The sequence below is a fragment of the Musa acuminata genome, unplaced genomic scaffold (genome assembly GCF_036884655.1).
Source record: "Musa acuminata AAA Group cultivar baxijiao unplaced genomic scaffold, Cavendish_Baxijiao_AAA HiC_scaffold_1138, whole genome shotgun sequence".
NCBI classification, from domain to species: domain Eukaryota; kingdom Viridiplantae; phylum Streptophyta; class Magnoliopsida; order Zingiberales; family Musaceae; genus Musa; species Musa acuminata.
Genome location: NW_027021350.1, coordinates 1,430,325 through 1,455,000, shown reverse-complemented (window position 1 = coordinate 1,455,000; position 24,676 = coordinate 1,430,325). Strand labels below are relative to the sequence as shown.

At 32.9% G+C, this 24,676-nt stretch overlaps 1 protein-coding gene across 1 annotated transcript in view; it reads right to left on the bottom strand.

The window, feature by feature from the left end:
- The window catches only part of LOC103999798 (scarecrow-like protein 9), a 3,425-nt gene extending 1,505 nt beyond the window's left edge, over window positions 1-1,920 (bottom strand). Inside the window, exon 1 of the mRNA XM_009421655.3 lies at window positions 1-1,920. This exon is cut by the window's left edge and continues 990 nt beyond it. Coding sequence (XP_009419930.2) covers window positions 1-1,375 — 1,375 coding nt within the window. The 5' untranslated portion in view covers window positions 1,376-1,920.
- Between the last annotated feature and the right edge of the window lie 22,756 nt (window positions 1,921-24,676).

The window sequence follows — 24,676 nt, the reverse complement described above, 5'->3', positions numbered from 1 at the left end:
ATGCAGCAAGATATAGATGGTATGCCTTCAATATATCCGTTGCTGTGGTCCTTTTAGCCACAAGGGCATGATAGATCAGGCTTCCTGTGCCAGCCAAGCGAGCTTCAAGACCATCTGCAAAGAAAGATGCCAATCTCTGAGACCCATCTCCATCTCGGGAAGAGTGCTGCCTAATCTGCTTCAGTAGTTCATTGGCAGTTCGTCTGTCATCAGCTGCCACTGCTTGAGAACAAAGGATGAGAAGAGTTCTAAGATCCACCACCTCCTTCTTCGTTTGCTTCTTTCCTCGTGCCTTGCCACCACTTGCAGCTTTCGCTGGACCATTCTGGTCGTTTTTACTTGCTATATTTTGCATCGCTTCTCTCAGATCAAATATTTTCTGAGTGCATTTATCTCCCTGAGAAAGCAAAACCATGTCAAACATTTCAGACCTCAGCTCCCCCTCACAGAAAACAGCTGACTGTTTGTTGCTCCTTCCCTCTGCCAAATCCAAGTCCTCACTGTTTGGATTCTTTCGACCTCTCGAAACATTTAAAGAAGATTCTTTCTCGACCACCTCTGCCTTGATACTGACTAGTCTACCATCACTCCTTGGCTCTCGAGATGATGAAAGATCATTGGACTCTAAGTTGATTACCAACTTATCATTGCTGGGAAGGAATTTGCGAGCTTCCTCAACTCCTCTCTTGAAATGCCATGCTGGCATACCACCAATAAACAGACTAGGGGACACAACAATGTTAGCCAAGGGCTCCTCAGTACTGCTGATGCTGTTAGAGGAGCTCGACGGAGTCTGAGACGAATAATCGGCAGAAGTCGGGCGAGCATGTGATCGCTGATAATCAGAAGAATCACAGACCGAGTTACTGTCAACAAACCTGCTGCTGCTACTGGAACCACCTCTGCAGAATTTTCCATTCTGATTGTTGCTGCTACGGGCAGGGCTTTCCAAACTTTGGTGAGCATCGAGCTGCGGCTGATACAGGGATGGTGGGTACTTCTGGCCAAGGATGTCGTAGAAGGGTTTCTCTGCAGCCTGGAGGGCTAGCTCTTCCTTATATGTACTAACCTTCTCATCTATATCCTCCTCCATGAGCATTCGGCTTATGTATCTAAGGGCCATATCCGAGTAGAAGATGTCGCCGTCCTCTAGGCCCTCTCCCTCAGTGCTCGTGCTAACCGTAGATGTGGGATTGCTACTTGTGTTGGTCGCGGAGGACATCTGCGGCAAGACCGCATAGTTGCTATGACCTAGATGAGGCTGCGGTTCTCCTAATCCAAGAGCCCGGAAGATGTTCTGCTCGGAGTGGGAATCATCATAACTCAATCCGCTCATCATCCCAAACAATTCATGGAGGCCAGAATCCATAACCATTGAACCAAAGATTCCCCAAGACCTACTTTTTAGACCAAGAGCGATCTAGACAACCCTAACAAAATCACCGACTACGAATCCCTCCAATAAAATCACAAACAGAAAACCTGAAATTTCATCACTGGCCATAAGAAAAACTAATGATCCGTCAGATGCTAGCGAATTCCAAGCCCTGAAATCAGGATCTCTACCAATCTTCAATCTTCACAATAATTAATACTACGTCTTGTCACCACAAACAGTGAATTGATCAAAGAAGAGCAAAAAAGGTCAGCAGAACGATCGAGCAGGACAACAAGTCCTATCTGGTCACGAAATCAAAGGTGGCAACTTTACGATCAAAGAAGCGTCAGAACAGTTCGAACCAAAGGTTGACGACGCCAAATCCTACTGGAAAGCAGCTGCCGGAGGAGGAGGAGGAGGAGGAAAGGCCTACCTTATCGATAGAGAGGAAAGGGCGAGCCGGAAAGCGGAAAGGAAAGGGCGAGCCGGAAAGGGAGACCGAGCTCGAGAGGAACCGAGGACTGCCCTGGGTTTTGGGCCACCCCTTTTCGTCGTAGGATATGATTTAGTACGCCTTCGGTTTAAATCCAGAAGACAACACGTGGGCGCATCAGGGCCGTCCGATGGCGGTTCACGGGCTGTTGCCAGTTGGAGTCCCTGATTACCAGGTCACGCAATGTTGTCTTACCCGAACCATCTACCAACCGATCGTACCCGCACTGTGATTGATTAACTGCGGCGGTCAAGTGAAAAAAACGCGTATCGACTAGGTTAAGATGACACGTGTCCAGACGTGGCATCAGATGAGTCGCAACACGACAACGGAGGTGCTGACACGTTAGCGGTCAAAAGGCACGCATTGGTGTGTATGTGGTGTTCTCCCGGTGGAGGCGAAAGCAGTCGCCTCGTGACTTCAACAACAGGGCGACTTGAACGCCGCAGCAGCAGCAGAAGAAGCGGCGTCTGCTGTCATCTCTGTGTCACGGGAAGCAGGCAAGCGGGAAAGAGACGGGGAAGCCTTCACGACGTATCATCAACTCGGCGAAGCTTCTGTTCAAGCATTTTTTGATTAGATAAATCTTTTTTCTTTTTTCGCTTATCACATAAATCAACTCGAAAATCTGTTTGCTTTTAGAAGAAAAGATTAGGTTATCGAAATATTATTTACGTGTATTTGTAAGAATGAAGCCGACTCGAAGGGTCGGGATATTATTCTCCGTTAAAGTTGTATGTAATCAGACTAAGTCAAATAGATTATAAGTTATAATAATATCTAATAAATTTAGGATCAATTTCCATCATTGAGTTAAATTAAAAATATTTTTATTTTTATTTATTAAAAATTATATATGAAGTTTTGAATATGTGGAACTGATAAATATCAAAATCTTTTTTTAATGTGAAATTTAACACCAAGTATATTATAAAACATCTAATAATACAGATCAATTAGACTAGTGATAGAATACAAATCAATATGTGTGTGTTTAAGAATATTTTATAGCAAAAATGAATAGTCAACGGAAGATGTTTTGTGCTAGCGGATTTGAGTATAAAGTTAAGTTATGATAATAAACATGCATATAGTAACTAAAAATGATGAATGAATTTTAATCGATCGTAAATGCATCATAATGTTTGAAAGCTTAAGTTTTAAATCTCATGTATGTGGAAAATAATAAGCTACTTAGGTATAGATAGAATAATAAAAAATAAATAAAAATATAAATCAAAGAAAAGTGTTATACTAAAAATATTGAGATCAATAAGCGAGATTGAAGGATGAGTTCATATTAAAAATACATCTTTATCAAATCAAATTAAACTCAATTGAGATTATTGTAACCTTATAATTATATTAGTAGAAGAAGAGAAAAAACTTGAAATAAGGTTCAATTCGATTGAACCTTATACCATAAGGTAACCTCTTATGCACCTTTATTTTATTTTAGCTTCATCTTTTAATAACTCACAATCCTTTTTCTTTTTTTTTAATCATTTTCTCAACTTTTTTTTTATAAAAGATAGAAAATTACAACTCTTAAGGAAGAATTAAAATCTAATTCTTCTCTTGCTATACCTAGGATTTTGATTTTATAGATTATAGACTCATATTTTCTACTACTTTTGAGTAATCTAGACTTCGATTAATATTTAAATTTTAGATATATTTTGTATAAATCCCTTATGGTTCTAATGTCTTTGGTATGACTTTTAATTGAAGACCGATGTATAAAGTTACGAGTGTCATAATATAAGGTATTCAGAATCTCTTAATTTTTGAGATGAGTCATATTCAAGCTGAATTGACCCGATATGATTAGGCTCTAGCCTTTGATATGTTTAAAAGGATTCTCTTAGGGATTTATAATTGAGTGAAGACCACCTATATACACTAAGATATAAGGTTTATAAGTTTAGATAATCCCAACCTAGTTTTAGTGGAACAGAATAGGTGTTGGTAGCTAAATTATGAGGATAATTTAGCCTTCAAATAATTTTATTTTAAGCTAAAATTTGGTGTGTATTTAGTCTTATATATCTCCTAATTTTTTATAAAATTTTATGATAATTTAATATCATTTGTTCAGCTAGAATAGTGAAGTAAAAATTTCTTCACAAAATTATGCGATGGTTTGATTGATACTAACTAGTTTATTTGATTATAGAGTGAATTATTAAAAAAATAGTAGTGAAATTTAGATGATTTTTAAGTTAAGTATAGTTTATTTTATAAGAGATTTTATCAAATTTTTTCTATGAATTATTGCTATGGATTTTTATAAATCAATATTTCAAGAGGTAAGGTTTTTAATTAAGACATCTCATGACCTTATACTCCTAATTTGATAGGTGTATTGCTCCTTATTACTCTTGATCATTAAGGAATATGATCTTCTACTAGTATCTTTATTTTTGAGTTAAATTAGGTAAGTATAAGTTTAATTTACTATAAAATAGTGGTCATATAAATTATCATATTCATAATACATTTTGAAAAAATGTTTCGAATGATATAATTATCATGAACTAAATATAAATATATATATATATTTATTTATTTATTTATAAATATAAAAATATATGAATTATGATAAAAATATCTTATATTTATATATATATGATGATATATGGTGCACGTGTTTTATATGTTGTGCGATATGAAAGTACACAAATATGTTACGATGTACAATACACATACATTATGATGTGTGGTGTAAGAGTATACATATATATTATGATGTATGATGTACATGCATATATTATGATAACATGTTGTTTAGAGTACATGTATATGTTATAATATGGGATATAGAAGTCCATATATTTATTATATTTTCTACATATGCATATAAGTATTTTAAATTATTTTATTTTAACTCTTTATTTTGCATATATTGTATTGTAAGATTATGCTTGTTAAAGAAGTCATACGATTGTAGTGTTTATCGTTAAATATCTTCTACTGATGATTTTAAAATATTATATATATATGATATGATACATACTTACCTAAATAAAACTATAAAGGCTTATACTTACGAGTGATTATTTATTATAGATCATATTTTGTAGGTAAAGATACTAGTACTCCACCCAAGTAATTGGGTTGGGAAGTGAGCACGTGTGAGCTCATGCTAGTCATATTTGGATGATAATCAATGAGCATTTATATGTGTATAACTTTTAGATATATGTTGGTGTGTTTTCTTTTTAGTTAGAGGTTATAATTATGTACATATGTTAAAATCATTGTACATACGGGGAATCTTATCATTTTGTTTTATAAATTAGCATGTTTTACTTTTAAAATTATCTATTTTATTGTTATACTCTTATTGATAGCATGAAAAGAACTAAAAAATGATATTATACTTTAATTATGTATATAAAGTATGGGTGAGATTGGGAGTAGGGTATTATAGAAAAATCCTTCAGAAATAAATATAAGTAAATCAAATTAATCTTTCACTATAAAATAATGAGATTACAATATTATTCTGTTTAGATTAACTAGAGGATATCAATATCATATGTGTTGAATCCCAACTTTTGATGATGAAATCAATTGATATGTTTATGGACTAATAAGCATTTGAGATAAGTGACACAAGAGAAACTTCAATCATGGACTTGAACCATCCAAAGACAAATCGTTGAAGCAAGAAAATCAGACATTGGGTTGTAGAGTATCATGTCAGAGATTAGATATTAGGTTGGAGGATTGATCGACGTGCCGGAGGATAGACTTCGTTCCATGAGTTCGAGTATCGGACCTAAATGATTGGGTATTATGCCAAAAGGATTGGATGTTGTGGGAGGTCAACATGCCGATGGATCAAGCAATACGCTGAAGGAAAGGACGATGTCGGAGGTTCGAACGAAATGCTAGATGAACAAATGATATGCCGAACAATATCCTAAAAGCTTCATGATTGTAATTAGAGTTGTTAAGTCTTAATTGAAGTCATTTAGAATCTAATTGAGTTGGTTTTGGGACGTAACCATACAACTTAATTATGAGCCTTTTGGGCCTAAACCAAGGTTAAATTGGGTTGTTAGAAGGCCAATTTAATGACTTGGGGTTGTGCTAGGTAGTGGCACCACCAAGCCTAAGCGATGGTACCGTCGGAGAGCCGAAAAGCATGAGTTGTGCTTTCTGAAAAGTCTGACGGTAGTATTGCCCAAGGCAGTGGTAGTACTACTCAGCCAGCGATGGTACTGCTAGAGCCCAGATTCTCAGGCTCTGTTCAATGGTAGTATCGCTCGACGCCTATGGTAGTATCATTACTACCTCGAAAACTTGAGAATTTAAATGTTTGACCCTATTTTTAAGCCATTGGGGGTCTATAAATACCCCACCCATGCTTGCTTGATGCAACAAAAATTCTTGAGCATAAAAATGTTGAATCCCAAATTTCGATAATAAAATCAATTTATGAGTTTATGAACTAATGAGCATATGAGAAAAGTGACACAAGATAAACTTCGATCATGGAAAAGGTAAATTGATTAAAGTAGAATAAGATCTTGGGCCGAAGTGCATCATGTTACAGATCGAGCATCGGGCTAGAAGGATCGGGTATTGCGCCAAGATCAAATGTTATGGGAGGTCAACATGTTGATAGATTGGGCAATACGCCGAAGGAAAGGATGACGCGTCGGAAGTTCAAACGAAGTGTCGAATGAACTAATGACATGTCGGACAATGTATACTTCATAATTTATAATTATTATATCTTGATCGAAGTAGCTTAGAGTTAGTTTTAGATGTAACCATACCAACTTGATTAGGAGCCTATTAGGCCTGAATCAGAGTTGAATTAGGCCTATTGGAAAGCCAATTCAATGACTTGAGTTTTGGCCAAGCAATAACACCACCAGGCCAAGCGGTGGTACCGCCTATGAACTAGAAAGTACGAATTATACTTTTCAATAAAAACCCGAAGGTGGTACCGCCCAAGCAAGCAGTGGTACTACTAGTGCTTAGAGTGGTACTACTAGTGCTTAGAGTGGCACTACTAGTGCTCAAAGTGGCAGGCGATGACACTATCAGGCCAAGTAATGGTACCTCTTATGAGTTGGAAAATATGAATTATACTTTTCAAAAATAACCTAACGGTAGTACCACCCAAGCAAACAGTGGTTCTACTAGTGCTCAGAGTGGTAGGCAGTGGTACCACCCAATGCAAGTAGTGGTACTGCCCAATGTAAACGGTGGTACCGGTAATACCCCAAAAACTTGGGGATTTAAATTTTTGGCTCCATTTCTAAAGTTATTTGGGGCCTATAAATACCTCTCTCATGCTTGCTTGCAAGAGTATAAAAATCATATGATATTAAAGTATTGTAAACTCTTGAAAAGTGTTAAGTCTCTTCCTCCTTAAGTCTAGAAGTTATTCTAAGAGAGGTGAGATATTTTTATAAAAGAGGGGTGTAAGGGTTCTCCTCTAAACCTGTGAAAATGAGAAAGAGTTATAACAAGGGTAGTTGATCTTTACTAATTGAAAAAAAATTGGTAGTGAAAGCCGATGGGTTCAAAGGAAGAGGATCGGGAGTGGACATACATCGGGAAAACTGAACCACTATAAATTGGTTTGTATTTCTTCTTTTACCTTGATTTACTATTGCATACTGATTTATTTACTAAGCAATCCTTATTCACACTTCTTATTAATCGTATTTTTGATACGGGTTTTATCGAATGAACTTTCAAACCAAATTTTTTGAAAGCACTAATTTACGCTCCCCCCCCCCCCTCTTAGTGCCTTTACAATCCTAATAATTGGTATCAGAACTAAGATATCTTATTTAGTTTAACACCTAAGAGAGATTAAATAACTTTTTTTTGACAATCAAAATGGTCACTCTATCACTCGTCCTCCTATGTTTAGTGAGACATACTACACTTATTAGAAGATACGAATGTCGATTTTCTTGATTTCTATGGATTTTGATTTGTGGAATGGCATTGAATGTGGTTTTCCAAAATTCTTTAGACCAATGAATGAATGGAAAGATTTAAAGAAGAAAATGTTTTGTTTGAATGCTAAAACTATGAACACTTTATTTGTGGTTTAGACAAAAATGAGTTTAATCGTATTTCTATATGTGAAACTATATATGATATTTGGCACATACTTGAAGTTACTCATGAAGGCACAAGTAGAGTAAAAGAATCTAAGATTAATCTTTTGGTACATAGTTATGAATTATTTAGAATGAAGCCAAGTGAAACCACTGGTGATATATACACCTATTTTACAGATGTTGTCAATAGTTTAAAAGTTCTTAGTAAATGTTATACTAATCTTTAACTAGTTAACAAAATTTTAAAATCCCTTCTAAAAAATTGAGATCGAAAGGTAACTGCAATTCAAGAAGCAAAGGACTTGAACAACTTTCCTCTTGAAGAACTCAAAGGATTATTGATAACTTATAAAATAACTTGAAAGACATATGATGAACATAAGGACAACCTTTCAAAGAATAGAAAGGATATTGTACTTAGAACTAAAGAATACCACTTAAGTAAAAGCTCAAGTGATGATGATGACTTGACACTCCTCACAAGAAAATTTAAAAAGTTCATTAAAAGAAACAAAACAAATCCTATAAAACAAGACTCTAAAAATAAAAATATACTAAAAAAGGATACAATAATCATTTGCTATGAATGAAAAAAAGCTAAAGCACTTCAAAAATAAGTGTGCAAAACTAAAGAAAAAGTTGCTAGCATAAAAAAAAGAAGAACTCAATGCAACTTAGGATGAATCAAGTACATTAGAAGACGAAGAGAAAACCAATGAAGATGAAGTAGCGAACTACGCATTGATGGCTTTCAGCAATAAGGTATGTGACTCAACTGAAACGTCTTTACCTTATAATGAATTACTTGATACATTTCATGATTTGTATGATGAACTTAAAATAGTTAGTAAGAAATATAAATTGCTAAAAAAGATCATGTTTCTCTTCTTAGTAAATTTGATAAATTGAAAAATAAGTATGACAATTGCATGTTAACCTCTTGCACTAAATGTGAAGAGTTAGACTTATTCAAAAAGAAAAATATGTTATTACAATAAATATTAGAAAAAATTATCATTAAACATGATTTTTACTAACAAAGGTCATATACATAGAAATAAAGAAATTGGCTTTATATGTAGTAACATTCAACAAAAGCTGACTACATTTGTTAAAGGTCCTATATTACATGTTTATCTTAAAGTTAAATATAATTTTTATGGTAGATATGGTTATTATGCTTATAAATATTATTTAAAAAATATAGCTCACATAAATTAGTTTGGGTTCCTAAAGGAATCATAAATAACTTAATATCAAAAGTCAAGATAGGTAGATCTAACTATGAGGGACCTAAAGTTAAATTGGTACCTTAAGCAAATCCTTATTTTTTGTAGATATGTCTACAATAAAAAACTAGAAGCAAAAGATGATATCTTGATAGTAGATGCTCAGGACATATGACCGGAGATCCAACACATTTCTCTAAGCTTACTAATCAAGACGAAAGGTATGTCGCCTTAAGAGATAACAACAAAGGAAAAATTATTGACAAAGGAAATAAAGGTAATAAATCAAACCTCTTGATTGAAGATGTTCTATTAGTAGATGGTTTAAAACATAACTTACTAAGCATTAATCAATTGTGTGATAAGGGATATAATATTAAATTTGAATCTAATGCTTGTATTATAGATATACCACATAAAAATAAATCTATGATTGCCTTAAAGAGCAATAATGTATATACAATTGATCTTGAAATTTTTTGTGATTAAACTTATTTTTGGATTTTAAACGATGATACATGGCTTTGGCATAGGAGATTAGATCATGAAAATATGAAATTGATTTCATAAATTACAACTAAAGAACTTATAAGAGGTATGCCTAGAATTAAATTTGTCAAAGATAAAGTTTGTGATATATGCTAACTAGGTAAACAAATAAAGAGTAGCTTTAAACATAAAAATCAAGTAAGTACCTCTAGACCATTATAATTAATTCTTATGAATTTATTTGGACTAATTGATATAACAAGTCTGGGAGATAGTAAATATACTTTTGTGATTATTGATAATTATAGTAGATATACTTGGACATACTTATTAGCACATAAAAGTGATTGCTTTAAATGTTTTATGAAGTTTTACAAACAAGTTCAAAATGAAAAAGGTTTTATAATTTCTTTTATTCATAGCGATCATGGTGGTGAATTTAAAAACCATGATTTTCAAAAATTTTATGATTCAAATGGGTATGACCATAATTATTTTACTCCAAGAAATCCATAATAAAATAGAGTTGTTAAGAGAAAAAAAAAATAGTTTATAAGAGATTACAAGAATCATGCTTAATAAACATAGCCTACCCAAATATTTTTTGGCTGAAGCTATTAACATGGCATACTATGTCATGAACAGGATTCTCATAAGATCACTACTATCTAAAATTCTTTGTGAATTATGGAATAATAAAAGACCCAATATTTTATCTTTTTAAGTTTTTGATTGTAAATATTTTATTTTGAATGAAAAGGATGCCTTAAGAAAATTTGATGCAAAATTCGATAAAGATATTTTTCTTGGATATTCCTCTGTTTCTAAAGCTTATCGAGTTTTCAATAAAAGAATCTTAGTTATTAAAGAATCTATCAATGTTGTTTTTAATGAGTTTCCTAAATTTTAGAAAAATAATTTTGAATTTGATACATTCAATTTAAATGAGATTTATCCTCTCCCAAGCAACTTGGATGCATCTACATCCAAAGAATCTTTACTCAAGGAATGAAAATATATAGATGTGCATCATAACAAGATAACCATTGGAGATACATGTGTTCAAACTCATTTTTCATTTAAAAGTTTTTATGTAAATACTACATTTTTATCTCAAATTAAGCCTAAATGCATTGACGATGCTATCAAAGATGACTCATGGGTTTTTGCAATACATGAAGAATTAAATCAATTTGAGAGAAATAAGGTTTGGATGCTTGTTCTTATACCTAGTTATCATCTTGTAATTAACACTAAATGAGTATTTAGGAATAAGCAAGATGAACTTAGTATCATAGTTTGAAACAAGTCTAGATTAATGACCAAAGGTTTCAACCAATAAGAAGGTATAGACTATGAAGAAACCTTCGCTCTTATGGTAAGACTTGAAGTTATAAGGATATTCCTTGTCTATGCATATTGTAAAATTTTAAGTTATTTTAAATGGATGTCAAAAGTACTTTTCTTAATTGTTTTATTTCCGAAGAAGTTTATGTTGAGCAACCACCTGGATTTGAGAATGTTCTTTTTTCAAACCATGTTTATAAGTTATCTAAGGATCTCTATGAGTTGAAGTAAACCCTAAGGGCTTGGTATGAGAGACTTAGTTCTTTTCTTATTCAAAATAATTTTATGAAATACACGGTCGATACCATATTATTTATTAAATATTTTAAAAATAATTTTTTTATTGTTCAAATTTATATTGATGATATTATTTTTGATTCTGAAATGAATCTTTATATAAATCATTTACTAAAAGTATAAGTCAAGAATTTGAAATGAGTTTAATGAGTGAATTAACATTTTTTCTTAGGATTACAAATTAAGTAACTAAGTGATGGAACTTTTATTAGTCAAAGTATGTGAATCTACTAAAATGGTTTCACTTGGATAGTGCTAAAGCCATTAGCACACCAATGAGTACTTCTACCAAATTAGATATAGACAATGAAGGAGAATGCTTTGATAAAAAATTCTTATAGAGGTATAATAGATAACTTACTATATCTTACTGTAATTAGACTTAATATAATGTTTAATGTTGTGCTTTGTGTGAGATTTCAATCTAATCTCAAACAATCTCACTTTAAAGTAGTAAAAAGAATTTTTAGGTACATAAAAGGAATATCATCTCTAAGATTATGGTATCCTAAATCTAATAATTTTAATTTGATTGCTTATGTTGACGTTGACTTTGCAGGATGTAGAATTGATAGAAAAAGTACCTCTCGAACATGTCAATTTTTAGGTCATATACTTATTTTTTGATCTTCCAAGAAATAAAATTTTGTTGTATTATCTATAGTTGAGGCTGAATATGTATCAACAAGTGAATATTGTGCACAAGTAATTTGGATTAAAAACACTTTAGAAGACTATAGACTTTATTTGAAAAATATCCTTATAAAATGTGATAATACTAGTGTAATTTATTTAACAAAAAACTTCATTCAATACTCTAGGACTAAACACATTGATATTAGATATCATTTTATTAGGGATCATATTAATAATCATGATATATCTTTAGATTTTATTGACATAAAACATCAATTAGCAAATATTTTTACTAAACCATTGAACGAGGAACAATTTGATTTTATTAGAAGAGAATTAGGTATGTTGAATCTTCCAAATGTATGAATTCTTCTCATATGATTTTTTTTTTAATGGATCATTATCTTGATTTTTTTAGTATTCATGACTTAAGATTTCTTTTGAATCAAGATCATTTACTATTTGATCTCTTACGACTTTTTCTTTTTGATATTTACAAAAGAAAAAATTTATCAAAATGAATCATAATCTTTCGATATTCACAACTTGATATTTACTTCATATGACTCCTTTGTAATACCCCATTATGAAATTAATCTTTCATGATTTGAGCTTATCTTTGATATCTTTCATGTGATGATTGAAACATTGATATAAATTTTGCACCATTGTATCATTTCCTTTTTTTTATATAATGACAAAGGAGAGAGAGAGAGAAGTATTAATTTACAAATATCAAGAGATGCAAAAACTTGCTAACTTGCATATCTCAAAGAGAAGCAAAAACTTGCTAGCTTGTATATTTCAAAGAGAAGCAAAAACTAACTAGCTTGCATATTTCAAAGAGAAGTAAAAAACCTGCATATTTCTCCTTTTTGTTAATGACAAAGGGGGAGAAGTTGACTGTTGTCAATCTTTGATGATTTGAAATTATGCATATAATGATATTTTAACTCATGTTATGATGTACCTTGATGATTTAGAATTATGCATGCAATGATATCTTAACTCATGATTTGATATTATAATGCATGCAATGATATTTTAACTATGCATATGAAGTATGAAATGGTTATTTTGATATGACCTTTACAAAGTCACCTTCATTAAAATTGTTTCAACTTGAATTCAAATAATACAGTCAAATGTTATCTTTTTCTGAATTTAAGTTTATTTCAATATGATATATAGACAGGGAGAGTTTAATTAACTTCATCATCAATTTGGTGTCATCATCGAAAAAGGAAAGATTGTTAAATATCATATTTTGATGATGAAATCAATTGATAAGTTTATGAACTAATGAGCATTTGAGAAAAGTAAGGTAAGACAAACTTCAATCATAGAAAGGCAAATCGATTGAAGCAGAAGAATCAAACGATGTGCTAGAGTGTATCATGTCAGAGATTGAGCATTGAGCCGGAAGGATAAAATATTATGCCAAGATCAAATGTTGTGGGAGGTCAATATGCCAATGGATCGAGTAATACGCCGAAGGAAAGGATGAAATGTCGAAAGTTCGGACGAAGTACCAGATAAACCAATGACATGCTGGATAACATAGGCTTTATGATTTGTAATTGTTATATCTTGATCAAAATAGTTTAAAGTTTAATTAAGTTGGTTTTGGGTGTAATCATGCCAACTTGATTAGGAGCCCATTGGGCTTGAATTAGGATTGAATTGGACTTATTGGAAGGCTAATTCAGTGATATGAGGTTGGGTCAAGCGGTGGTATTACCAGGCCAAGCAATGGTACCACTTGTGAGATAGAAAGTACGAATTATACTTTTTCAAAAAGTCCAACGATGGTACTGCTAGGGCAAGCGATGCTACCACCCAATGTCAAGCGGTGGTATCGCCCAAGCAAGCGATTAAACCTGTGGATTTAAAATTTTTGGCTCTATTTTTGAAGTTATTTTGGGTCTATAAATACTGCTCTCATGCTTACTTGTAAGAGTACGAAAAAGCCTATAATATTAAAGTATTATAAACTCTTAAAAAGTGTTGAATCTCTTACTTCTTGAGTCTAGAAGTTATTCTAAGGGAGGTGAGAGTTCTTTTATAAAAGAGGGGTGTAAGGGTTCTCTCATAAACTTGTGAAAAGGAGAAAGAGTTGTAACAAGGGTAGTTGATCTTCGCCCATTGAAAAAAAATCGATAGTGAAAGCTGATGGCCTTAAAGGAAGAGGAATCGAGAGTGGACGTAGGTAAGGATGACTGAACCACTATAAATTTGTTTGCATTTCTTCTTTTGCCTTAATTTACTATTGCATACTAATTTACTTACTAAGCAATCCTTATTCGCACTTCTTGTTAATCACATTTTCGATATGGATTTCATCGAACGAACTTTCAAACCAATTTTTTTTGAAAGCACTAATACAACACACACCCCCACCCCCCCCCCCCTCCCCCCCTCCCCCGTCTCTTAGTGCGTTTACGATCCTAACAAAAAGTGTTATAAACTCTCTTGAAAAAGTATTGAGTCTCTTCCTCCTTGAGTGTATTGGTTATAGTAAGGATATGTGAGGTCTTGCATAAAAGAGAGGTGTAAAAGTTCTCTCCTAAGCTTGTGAAAAGGAGAAGGGTTATAACAAGGATAGTTGATTTTTGGTTATTGAAAAGAAGATCGGTAGTGAAAGCCGGTGGCCTTCACGATTCTAATAATTGGTATCAGAGCTTGATTCTCTCAATTGGATTAACACCCAAGAGAGATTTAATGACTTTTTCTAGCAATCAAGAGGGTCACTCTATCACTCATCCTCCTATATTTAATGGAACAAACTACACTTATTGGAAAACAAGAATACGAATTTTCTTACTTACTATGGATTTTAATCTATGGAATGTTATTGAGTTTGATTTTCAAAAATCTTCTAAACTAATAAATGAATGGAATGATCTCGAGAAGAAAATATTTTTTTTAAATGCTAAAGTTATAAATGCTGTATTTTATGCTTTAGATAAAAATGAGTTTAATTATATTTGTACATGTAAAATAATACATGATATTTGGCATACACTTAAAGTTACTCGGCACAAATAGAGTAAAAGAATCTAATGTTAATCTTTTGGTACATAGTTATGAATTATTTAGAATAAAACCAAACGAAACTATTGGTGATATATACACTCATTTTATGAATGTTATCAATGGTTTAAAATATTTTAATAAAAGTTATACTAATCTTGAATTAGTAAATAAGATTTTAAGATCCCTTCCTAAAAGCTGAGATTCAAAAATAACGACTATCTAATAAGTAAAGGATGTGAACAACTATCCTCTTGAAGAACTCACAGGAACTTTAATGACTTATGAAATAACATGTAAAGTATATTATGAAGAAGAGAAAAACCTTCCTAAGAAAAAGAAGGATATTGCCTTCAACGATGAGGTATATGACTTACCCGAAATATCTTTATCTTATGATGAATTATTTAATACATTTCATGATTTATATAATGAAGTCAAAATAATTGGTAAGAAATATAAATTACTAAAAAAAGATCATGTATCTCTCTCTAATAAATTTGATATATAAAAAAATAAGTATGATAATTGCATGTTAATATCTTGCACTAAATGTGAAGAGTTAGACTCATTCAAAAAGGAAAATATGTTATTACAACAAATATTAAAAAAATTTAAAATTAGAAATAAATTATTAAACATGATTCTTACTAACAAAGGTTATGTATATAGGAAGAAAGGAATCGACTTCGTGAGTAGTAATACTCAACAAAAGCCAACAAAATTCATAAAAGGACCTACACTATATGTTCCCACTAAAGTTAAATATAATTTTTATGAAAATTTTGGTCACTATGCTTACACATGCTCTTTTAAAAAATATAGCTCTTATAAATTAATTTAGATTCCTAAAGAAACTATAGATGATTTGATATTAAAAGTCAAGAAAGATATATCTATCCATGAAAGACCCAAAGTTAAATGGGTACCTAAAGCAAACCCCTCTTTCTTGTAAGTATGCCTTCAAACAAAAGCTAGGAGCAAGAGATTGTATCTTAATAGTAGATGCTTAAAGTACATGACCGGAGATCCAACACACTTCTTAAAGTTCATTAGCCAAGACGATGGATATATCACCTTCGGAGATAATAACAAAAAAAAAATTATCGGTAAAGAAAATATTGGGAACAAATCAAATCTTTTGGTTGAAGATGTTATGTTAGTAGATGGATTAAAATATAACTTATTAAGCATTAGTCAATTATGTGATAAGGGATATAAAATTAAATTTGAATCTAATGCTTGCATCATAAAGATACTACATAAAAATAAATCTATGGTTGCTTTAAGGAGCGATAATATTTATACTATTGGTCTTGATGATTTTCATGACAAAACTTATTTTTCAATTTTAAAAGATAATGCATAGCTTTGGTATAGGAGATTAGGTTATTGAAGTATGAAATTAATCTCACAAATTGAAACAAAAGAATTTTAGTTATTTTTTAATTTTATAAAAATTATCTACATTGATTTCAATAAATTTTTCGAAGATAAGAAAAATAATTTTGATTATGATTTTAAATTTGATAATTTGAATTTGAATTCTTCTCTCCAAAGCAATTTGGACATATTCACCTCAAAAGAAACCTTACTTAAGGAATGAAAATATGCAGATGCACATCCTAAGGAGCTAATTATTGGAGATATATCAAAAAGGTATTGAAACTCACTCTTTGTTGAAAAATATTTGTTCTAGAAACTTTTACTATTTGTTCTCGTATTATTCTTTCTTTTTGTTGGGAAAAACCTATTAAAGCGGAATATTCTTTTCCCTCTTTGTGTATCAAAATGGGTTCCTCATCAAAATACCAACTTAATATCCAAATGTAAATATCAACCAGCATAACATAAATAATAGAGCAAAAAACTAATCACACAGTGAGACCAAATCTTTTTAACGTGGAAAACCCAATGTGGGAAAAACCACGGGACCGTAGTCCACCTCAAACTTCCACTATCAATAATAATGATAACGGGTTTACAATAGGTTTTCTCTAGATAACTAGAGGATCACAATAACATCAAAATCATAGATCTTGACTCAAGAATAGCCTATCTTCATCATATAGGGTGGATCTACTCGTAAGAGAATTCTAGGTCTCACAAAGTGAATATAGCAGGAAAGTACCTTAGAGAGGGTAAACTATATATCAACACCGTTAGGATTGTAGAGTTTGCTGCAAGGATTTTTCACATAAAATTTGGGCCGAAACTAACAACATTTGGCCACCGATCGTCAAGCAGAAATCTCGAAAACCTAGCTTTCTCTCTCTATTTCTCTCTCCTCTTTTCTCTGTATGCCGTCGCACACGTTCACTGTGCACTCTCTTGCACGCTGCACTGCACTCACACTTCACCAAACCCTATCTCTCTTAATTATTGATTTGGGCTCCAAAGGCCCAATTGTCCAAGCCCGGTTGGACCCAACAATTCTCCCCCTCCAACTCATATGGTGGGCTATACCAAGCCCGCTCTTCGCCTATATGCTTCAAGCTTCTCCTTAGGCAAAGACTTTGTCAACATATCTGATCCATTCTCATTAGTATGCACTTTTTCCAACTGTAATTCTTTCATCTCAAGCACATCACGAATCCAGTGATATCTCACATCAATATGCTTGGATCTAGAATGGTATGTCGAATTCTTGGAGAGGTGAATGTCACTCTGATTGTCATAGTAAACAGTATATCCTTCCTATTTCAAGCTCAATTCCTGTAGAAACTTTTTCATCCATAAAGCTTCCTTGCAGGCTTCAGTAATTGCTATGTATTCTGCTTCTGTGGTTGATAGAGCAACACACTTCTGTAACTTAGACTGCCAAGAGATTGCTCCTCCTACAAATGTCATCAAGAATCCCGCAGTGGACTTCTTGGAATCAGTATTACCTGCCATGTCTGTATCTGTGTAACCTTCTAACACAGGTTCATCACTGCCAAATCATAAACATAACCTGGAAGTACCTCTTAGATATCTTAATATCCATTTCACTGCTGCCCAATGTTCCTTTCCAGGATTTGAGAGAAATCGGTTGACAACTCCAACTGCATGAGCTATATCTAGCCTAGTACAAACCATCGCATACAACAAACTACCTACTGCAGATGAGTAAGGCACTCTGGACATTTCTTCTTTTTCTATCTCACTTGTAGGACATTGTTTCGAACTAAGCTTGAAATGACCTGTAAGTGGGGAACAAACTGCTTTGGCTTTACTCATGTTAAATCTTTCAAGAACCTTTTCAATGTAAGTCTCCTGAGATAGCCAAATCTTCCTTTTCTTCCTATCACGAAGAATCTTCATGCCAAATATTTGTTTCACCAATCCCAAGTCTTTCATGACAAAAGACTTACTTAGCTCTCTTTTAAGCTTTCCAATTTTTCCAACATCATGGCCAAAAATCAACATATCATCAACATATAGTAGTAAAATAATAAAATCATCATCTGAAAATTTCTTCATAAACACACAATGATCAGATGTGGTTCTATCATACCCTTGTCTCATCATAAAGGAATCAAACTTCTTGTACCATTGTCTAGGTGCCTATTTGAGACTATATAAGCTTTTCCTAAGCTTACACACTATATTTTCTTTTCCCTTGACTTTGAAGCCTTCTGGTTGCTCTATGTAAATTTCTTCTTCTAAGTCACCATGAAGAAATGCTGTTTTTACATCAAGTTGCTCAACTTCTAAATTCAAGCGGGCAGCTAAACAAAGAACAACTCGGATAGAGGACATTTTCACAACTGGAGAAAATATTTCTTTAAAGTCAATACCTTTCTTCTGATTGAATCCTTTCACAACTAGTCGTGCCTTGTATCTTTGCTGTGAGCTTTTATTTTCAGTCTTCAATTTATAAACCCACTTATTCTTGAGAGCTTTCTTCTCTTTAGGCAACTTTACCAAGTTATAGGTGTGGTTCTCAAGCAGGGATCTCATCTCTTCTTGCATAGCTTTAACCCACTCATTCTTATTCTCATGTAGAATAGCTTCTTGGTAAGTTTCTAGCTCTCCCCCATCAGTAAGCATAACATACTCATGTGGAGGATATCTGGTAGAGGGTTGTTGCTCTTTAGTGGATCTTCTCAATGGAATCTCAACTGGTGGAGGAGGTGCCTGTTCAGTTGGTTCAGCATCATCAATTGTAGGTGTATCATCACTAGTATTCTCACCACAATCTTCTTGTTCATCTCCCCCATGATCATCATGAACTATAGGTGAAGGAACTAGACCTAAACTCCAAGGAATATAAACAGAGGTTTTTGGCTTCTCAATATTATCACCATCATCAAACAATTGGTCTTCAAGAAACACAACATCTCTGCTTCTAATAATCTTCTTGTTCACTGGATCCCATAATCTATACCCAAACTCTTCATGACCATATCCCAAGAAGATACATTCTTTTGCCTTATTATCAAGCTTGGACCTCTCATCTTTGGGAATATGAACAAATGCTTTACACCCAAAGACTCTCAAATGATTATAAGATATATCTTTTCCTCTCCATACTCTCTTTGGAACATCACCTTTCAGAGGAACTTATGGAGAAAGATTTATCAGATCAATTGTAGTTCTCATAACCTCCCCCCAAAATGACTTTGGTAACTTGGCGTGGGAAAGCATACATCTAATCCTTTCTTCAATGGTTTTGTTCATCCTTTCTACCACACCGTTCTACTGAGGAGTTTTAGGAACTGTTTTCTCAAGCCTGATACCATGGAATCTGTAATAATTCTTAAAAGGACCCCTGTACTCGCCACCATTATCTGATCGAATACACTTTAGTTTTCTGTCAGTTTCTCTTTCAACACTAACATGAAACTCCTTGAAAACATCGAATACCTAGTCTTTAGATTTCAAAGCAAAAGCCTACACTTTTCTAGAATGGTTATCAATAAAAGTAACAAAATAAAGAGCACCTCCAAGAGTTCTAGTTTGCATAGTACAAACATCAGTATGAACTAAATCAATAACATCTGATCTTCTAGATGATGGATATATCTGAAATGCAACTCTATGTGTTTTTCCAGCTAAGCAATGATCACAAGATTTAAGAGATGTACCTTGCAACTCGGGTAAGAACTGCTTTCTAGCAAGAGTTTGAAGTCCCTTCTCGTTGATATGTCCAAGCCTCTTATGTCAAATATTTATACTTTCATCTTTTCGAATTGCATTAATCTTTCCTTTGTGTAGCTTAGCTTCCATGACATAAAAAGAGTTAATATTATTTCCTTTTGCCACAATCAGAGAACCTTTATTGAGTTTCCATTTACTTTCACCAAAATAATGTGTAAAACACTCATTATCAAGTCTACCTGTAGATATCAAGTTAAGACGAATATCTGGAACATACCTTACATCTTTGAGTATCAATTTGCTCCCAATACTGGTCTCCAAGCAAATATCTCCAATACCCACAATCTTAGATATACCACTGTTTCCCATTCTTACATTACCAAAATCACCAGCAGTGTAAGATATAAAGAAATCATCATGAGAAGTAACATGAAATTAAGCACCAGAGTCAATTACCCAATTACTATCCTGAGCTACAAGACTAACACAACTTTCATCACAGACAATAGTGATATTACCTTCAGCAACAACTATATTGGTCTCTTTCTCATTTTTCTTCATTTCATTCTGTTCTCGCTTCCAAAACCTACACTCTTTCTTCATGTGACCTGGCCTATTATAGTGAAAACATTTTATATCTCTTCTAGACTTAGATCTTCCTCTATATCCATGTGGATTTCTGCTATGACTTCTTCCACGTCTTTCTTGTTTTTCAGTAACAAATGCACCAGAAGAAGATTCACCCTGTTCTTTCCTTCTAGCATCTTCATTTAGCAAACTATCTTTAACCATATCTATATTTGGAGTCCCCTCTGGCGTGGAGTTACAAATAGTCACCACATATGTTTCCCAACTTTCTAGTAAAGAGCTGAGAAGTAATAATCCTTGCATCTCATCATCTATATTCATTTTCATAGCAACCAACTTGTTTGCAAGACTCTGAAATAGGCTTATGTGCTCAACAATATTACCATCATCTTTATACTTCAAATTTACAAGCCTTCTGAGTAGAGAAATTCTATTTCCCACTATCTTTTTCGCAAAGAGATTTTCTAACCTTTGTCAAACAACATCAGTTCTGATTTTATCTGAAATATGCTCATGCAAGTTTATATCCATCCATCTTCTAATATAGGCAATAGCTTTTCTATGTTGAACTTCTCATTCTTCATCGTCCATAGTAGAAGGTTTATCTTTAACCTTGATAGGCTTATACAAATCTTTGCAATAGAGCAAATCTTCCATCAGACGCCTCCAAGTGGAATAATTTGATGAGTTCAATTTAATCATACCATCAGACTCCATTTCAATCACATAAGAAAAACTAGCACCAAATAACATATTGCTCTGATACCACTTGTTGGGAAAAACCTGTTAAAGCGGAATATTTTTTTCCCTCTTTGTGTATCAAAATGGGTTCCTCATCAAAATACCAACTTGATATCCAAATGTAAATATCAACCAGCACAGCATAAACAATAGAGCAAAAAACTAATCACATAGTGAGACCAAATCTTTTTAACATGGAAAACCCAATATGAGAAAAACTACGGGACCGTAGTCCACCTCAAACTTCCACTATCAATAATAATGATAACAGGTTTACAATAGGTCTTCTCTAGATAACTAGAGGATCACAATAACATCAAGATCATAAATCTTGGCTCAAGAATAGCCTATCTTTATCACATAGGGTGGATCTACTCGTAAGAGAATTCTAGGTCTCACAAAATAGATATAGCAGGAAAGTACCTTAGAGAGGGTAAACTATAGATCAACACCGTTAGGATTGTAGAGTTTGCTGCAAGGATTTTTCACATAAAATTTGGGCCGAAACTAACAACATTTGGCTACCGATTGTCAAGCAGAAATCTCGAAAACCTAACTTTCTCTCTCTATTTCTCTCTCCTCTTTTCTCTTTACGGCGTCGTACACGCTCACTGTGCACTCTCTTGCACTGCACTCACACTTCACCAAACCCTATCTCTCTTAATTATTGATTTAGGCTCCAAAGGTCCAATTGTCCAAGCCCACATATGGGCTGGACCCAACACTTTTTACTAAAGAGAATATTTATCTAAATATAATCTTTCACTTAATTTTTTGATATTCATGACTTAATATTTATTTTGTATTCGATCTCTTATGATTCTTTCTTTTCGTTAATGACTAAAAAGGCGATTTATCCTAACGAATCATGATTTTTCATTTGATATTTATAACTTGAGATTTATTTTATATGAATCAAGATATTTTATTATTTATTCTGTTATGATTCTTTTTGCTATTTACTAAAAAGGATATTTATCCAAATGAATCATGATCTTTCACTTGACTTTCTAATGTTTACGACTTGAGATTTATTATATATGATTCTTTTATATTTATGACTTGTAAATTCTAATTTATTGATAACAAATGAGAAAAAGAAGCTCATATTTGTGTTGATGATAAAACATAAGAAATAGCGATTATGTTAAACAAGGAGACTTATGATACGTTTATAACTTTTCATTAGTAATGACTCATGCCTAAATTTTACTAGTTATTTTTTAAAACTTGATTAAATATTTGGGCTTGCAATGATATATCAATTTGAATTTATCTCAACTTGAATTCAAGAGTACTATCGAAAAAGTTCTATTTTGAATTCAAGATAATCATATTTTTAAGATGACATTAAAAATGAAGTTTTGTTAGTACCCATCATCAATTGACCTCCATGAACTTATCTTTGATATTAATATCTTTCATGTTATGATTATCTTTGGTATCCTTCTTCTTTTCGATGATGACAAAGAGGGAGAGAGAAGTAGTAGCTTACATATTTTAAAGAATAGTAACTTGTATATTTCTCCTTTTTGTTGATGACAAAAGGATAGAAGTCGATTGTACTCTTTAATGATGTAAAAACTTATGATGTCTTAATCTACGATGATTTGAAATTATGCATATGATGTATGCAATGATTACTTTGATATTATGATTACTTTGATATTATGATTACTTTGATTTGGAATTATGTATATAATGTATGCAATTATTACTTTGATATTTTAATTAGGCATATGAAGTGTACAATGATTATTTTGATCTTTACAAATGAAAACTGAAATTATATGACATTTGCAATAAAAGTCAGTGTATTTTGATCTTTGCAATGAAAATTGAAATTATACATATAACCTTTGCAACGAAAGTCAACTTTTTATTAAAAATTATTTTGGCTTTAATTCAAAGTATTGAAATGTTATCATTTGTTTTTTAATTTTAAGTTTATTTCAAAATGACATAGATAGGGGAGTTTAGTTAAACCTCCGTTATCAATTGGCTGTCAACATAAAAAATTGAAGAGATTGTTGAATTCTAGATTTTGATAATAAAATCAATTGATGAATTTATAAACTAATAAGTATTTGAGATAAGTGATATAGGAAAAACTTTGATCATTAACTTAAATCATCGAAAGGCAAATCGTTGAAGCAAGAAAATCAAACGTTGGGTCGGAGGGTATCATGTTAGAGATTGGACGTTGGGCCGGAGGATTGGTTAACGTGCTGGAGGATGGACTTCGTGCCATAAGTTTGGGCATGGGGTCAAAAGGATTGGGTATTGTACCAAGAAGATCGGATATTGTGGGAGGTCAACATGCCAATGAATCGAGCAAAACATCGAAGGAAATGATGATGTACTAGAGGTTCGGACAAAGTGCCAAATGAATATATGACATGCCGGACAACGTGTTGAAAGCTTCATGATTGTATTTAGAATTGTTAAGTCTTGATGGAAGTTATTTTCAGTCTAATTGAGTTGGTTTTGGGTGAAACCATGCCAACTTAATTAGGAGCCCTTTGGGCCTGAACCAAGGTCGAATTTGGCTTATTGGAAAGTCAAATTCAATAACTTAGGGTTGGGCTCAGCGGTGGCACCACGAGGCCCAAGCGATGGTACCACTTGAGAGTTGGAAAACATGGGTTGTGCATTTCCAAGAAGTCCAACGGTAGTACCATCCAAGCTAGCGGTGGTACCGTCAAGGCCTAGATTCCTGGGCTCTATTCGATGGTAGTATTGTTCGACCCCGATGGTAGTACCACCAGTACCTCGAAGACCCATATTTGAATTTTTGGTTTTATTTTTTAAACCATTTGGGGTCTATAAATATCTCACTCATGCTTGAGTATAAAAGTATTGTAAATTCTCTTTACAAAGTATTGAGTATCTTCTTCCTTTAGTGTAGAGATTATACTAAGGAGGTGTGAGGTCTTGTGTAAAAAAGAAATGTAAAGGTTTTCTCCTAAGTCTATTAAAAGGAGAAAAGATGTGTAAAGAAGAAAAAGAGAAGGGTTGTAATAAGAATAGTTGATCTTCACCTGTTGAAAAGAAAATCGATAGTAAAAACTGATGGCCTCGAAAGAAGAGGAATTAGGAGTGGATGTAGGTCAGGACGATCAAATTACTATTAATCGGTTTGTATCCTTCTTGTCTTACCTTATCATGATTTACTTATTCACTACCCTTACTCATATCCCCTCCCCCAAGTAAAATTAGATACTTAGATAAATTTTAAGAAATCAAAAAAAAATTTTAATAAAAA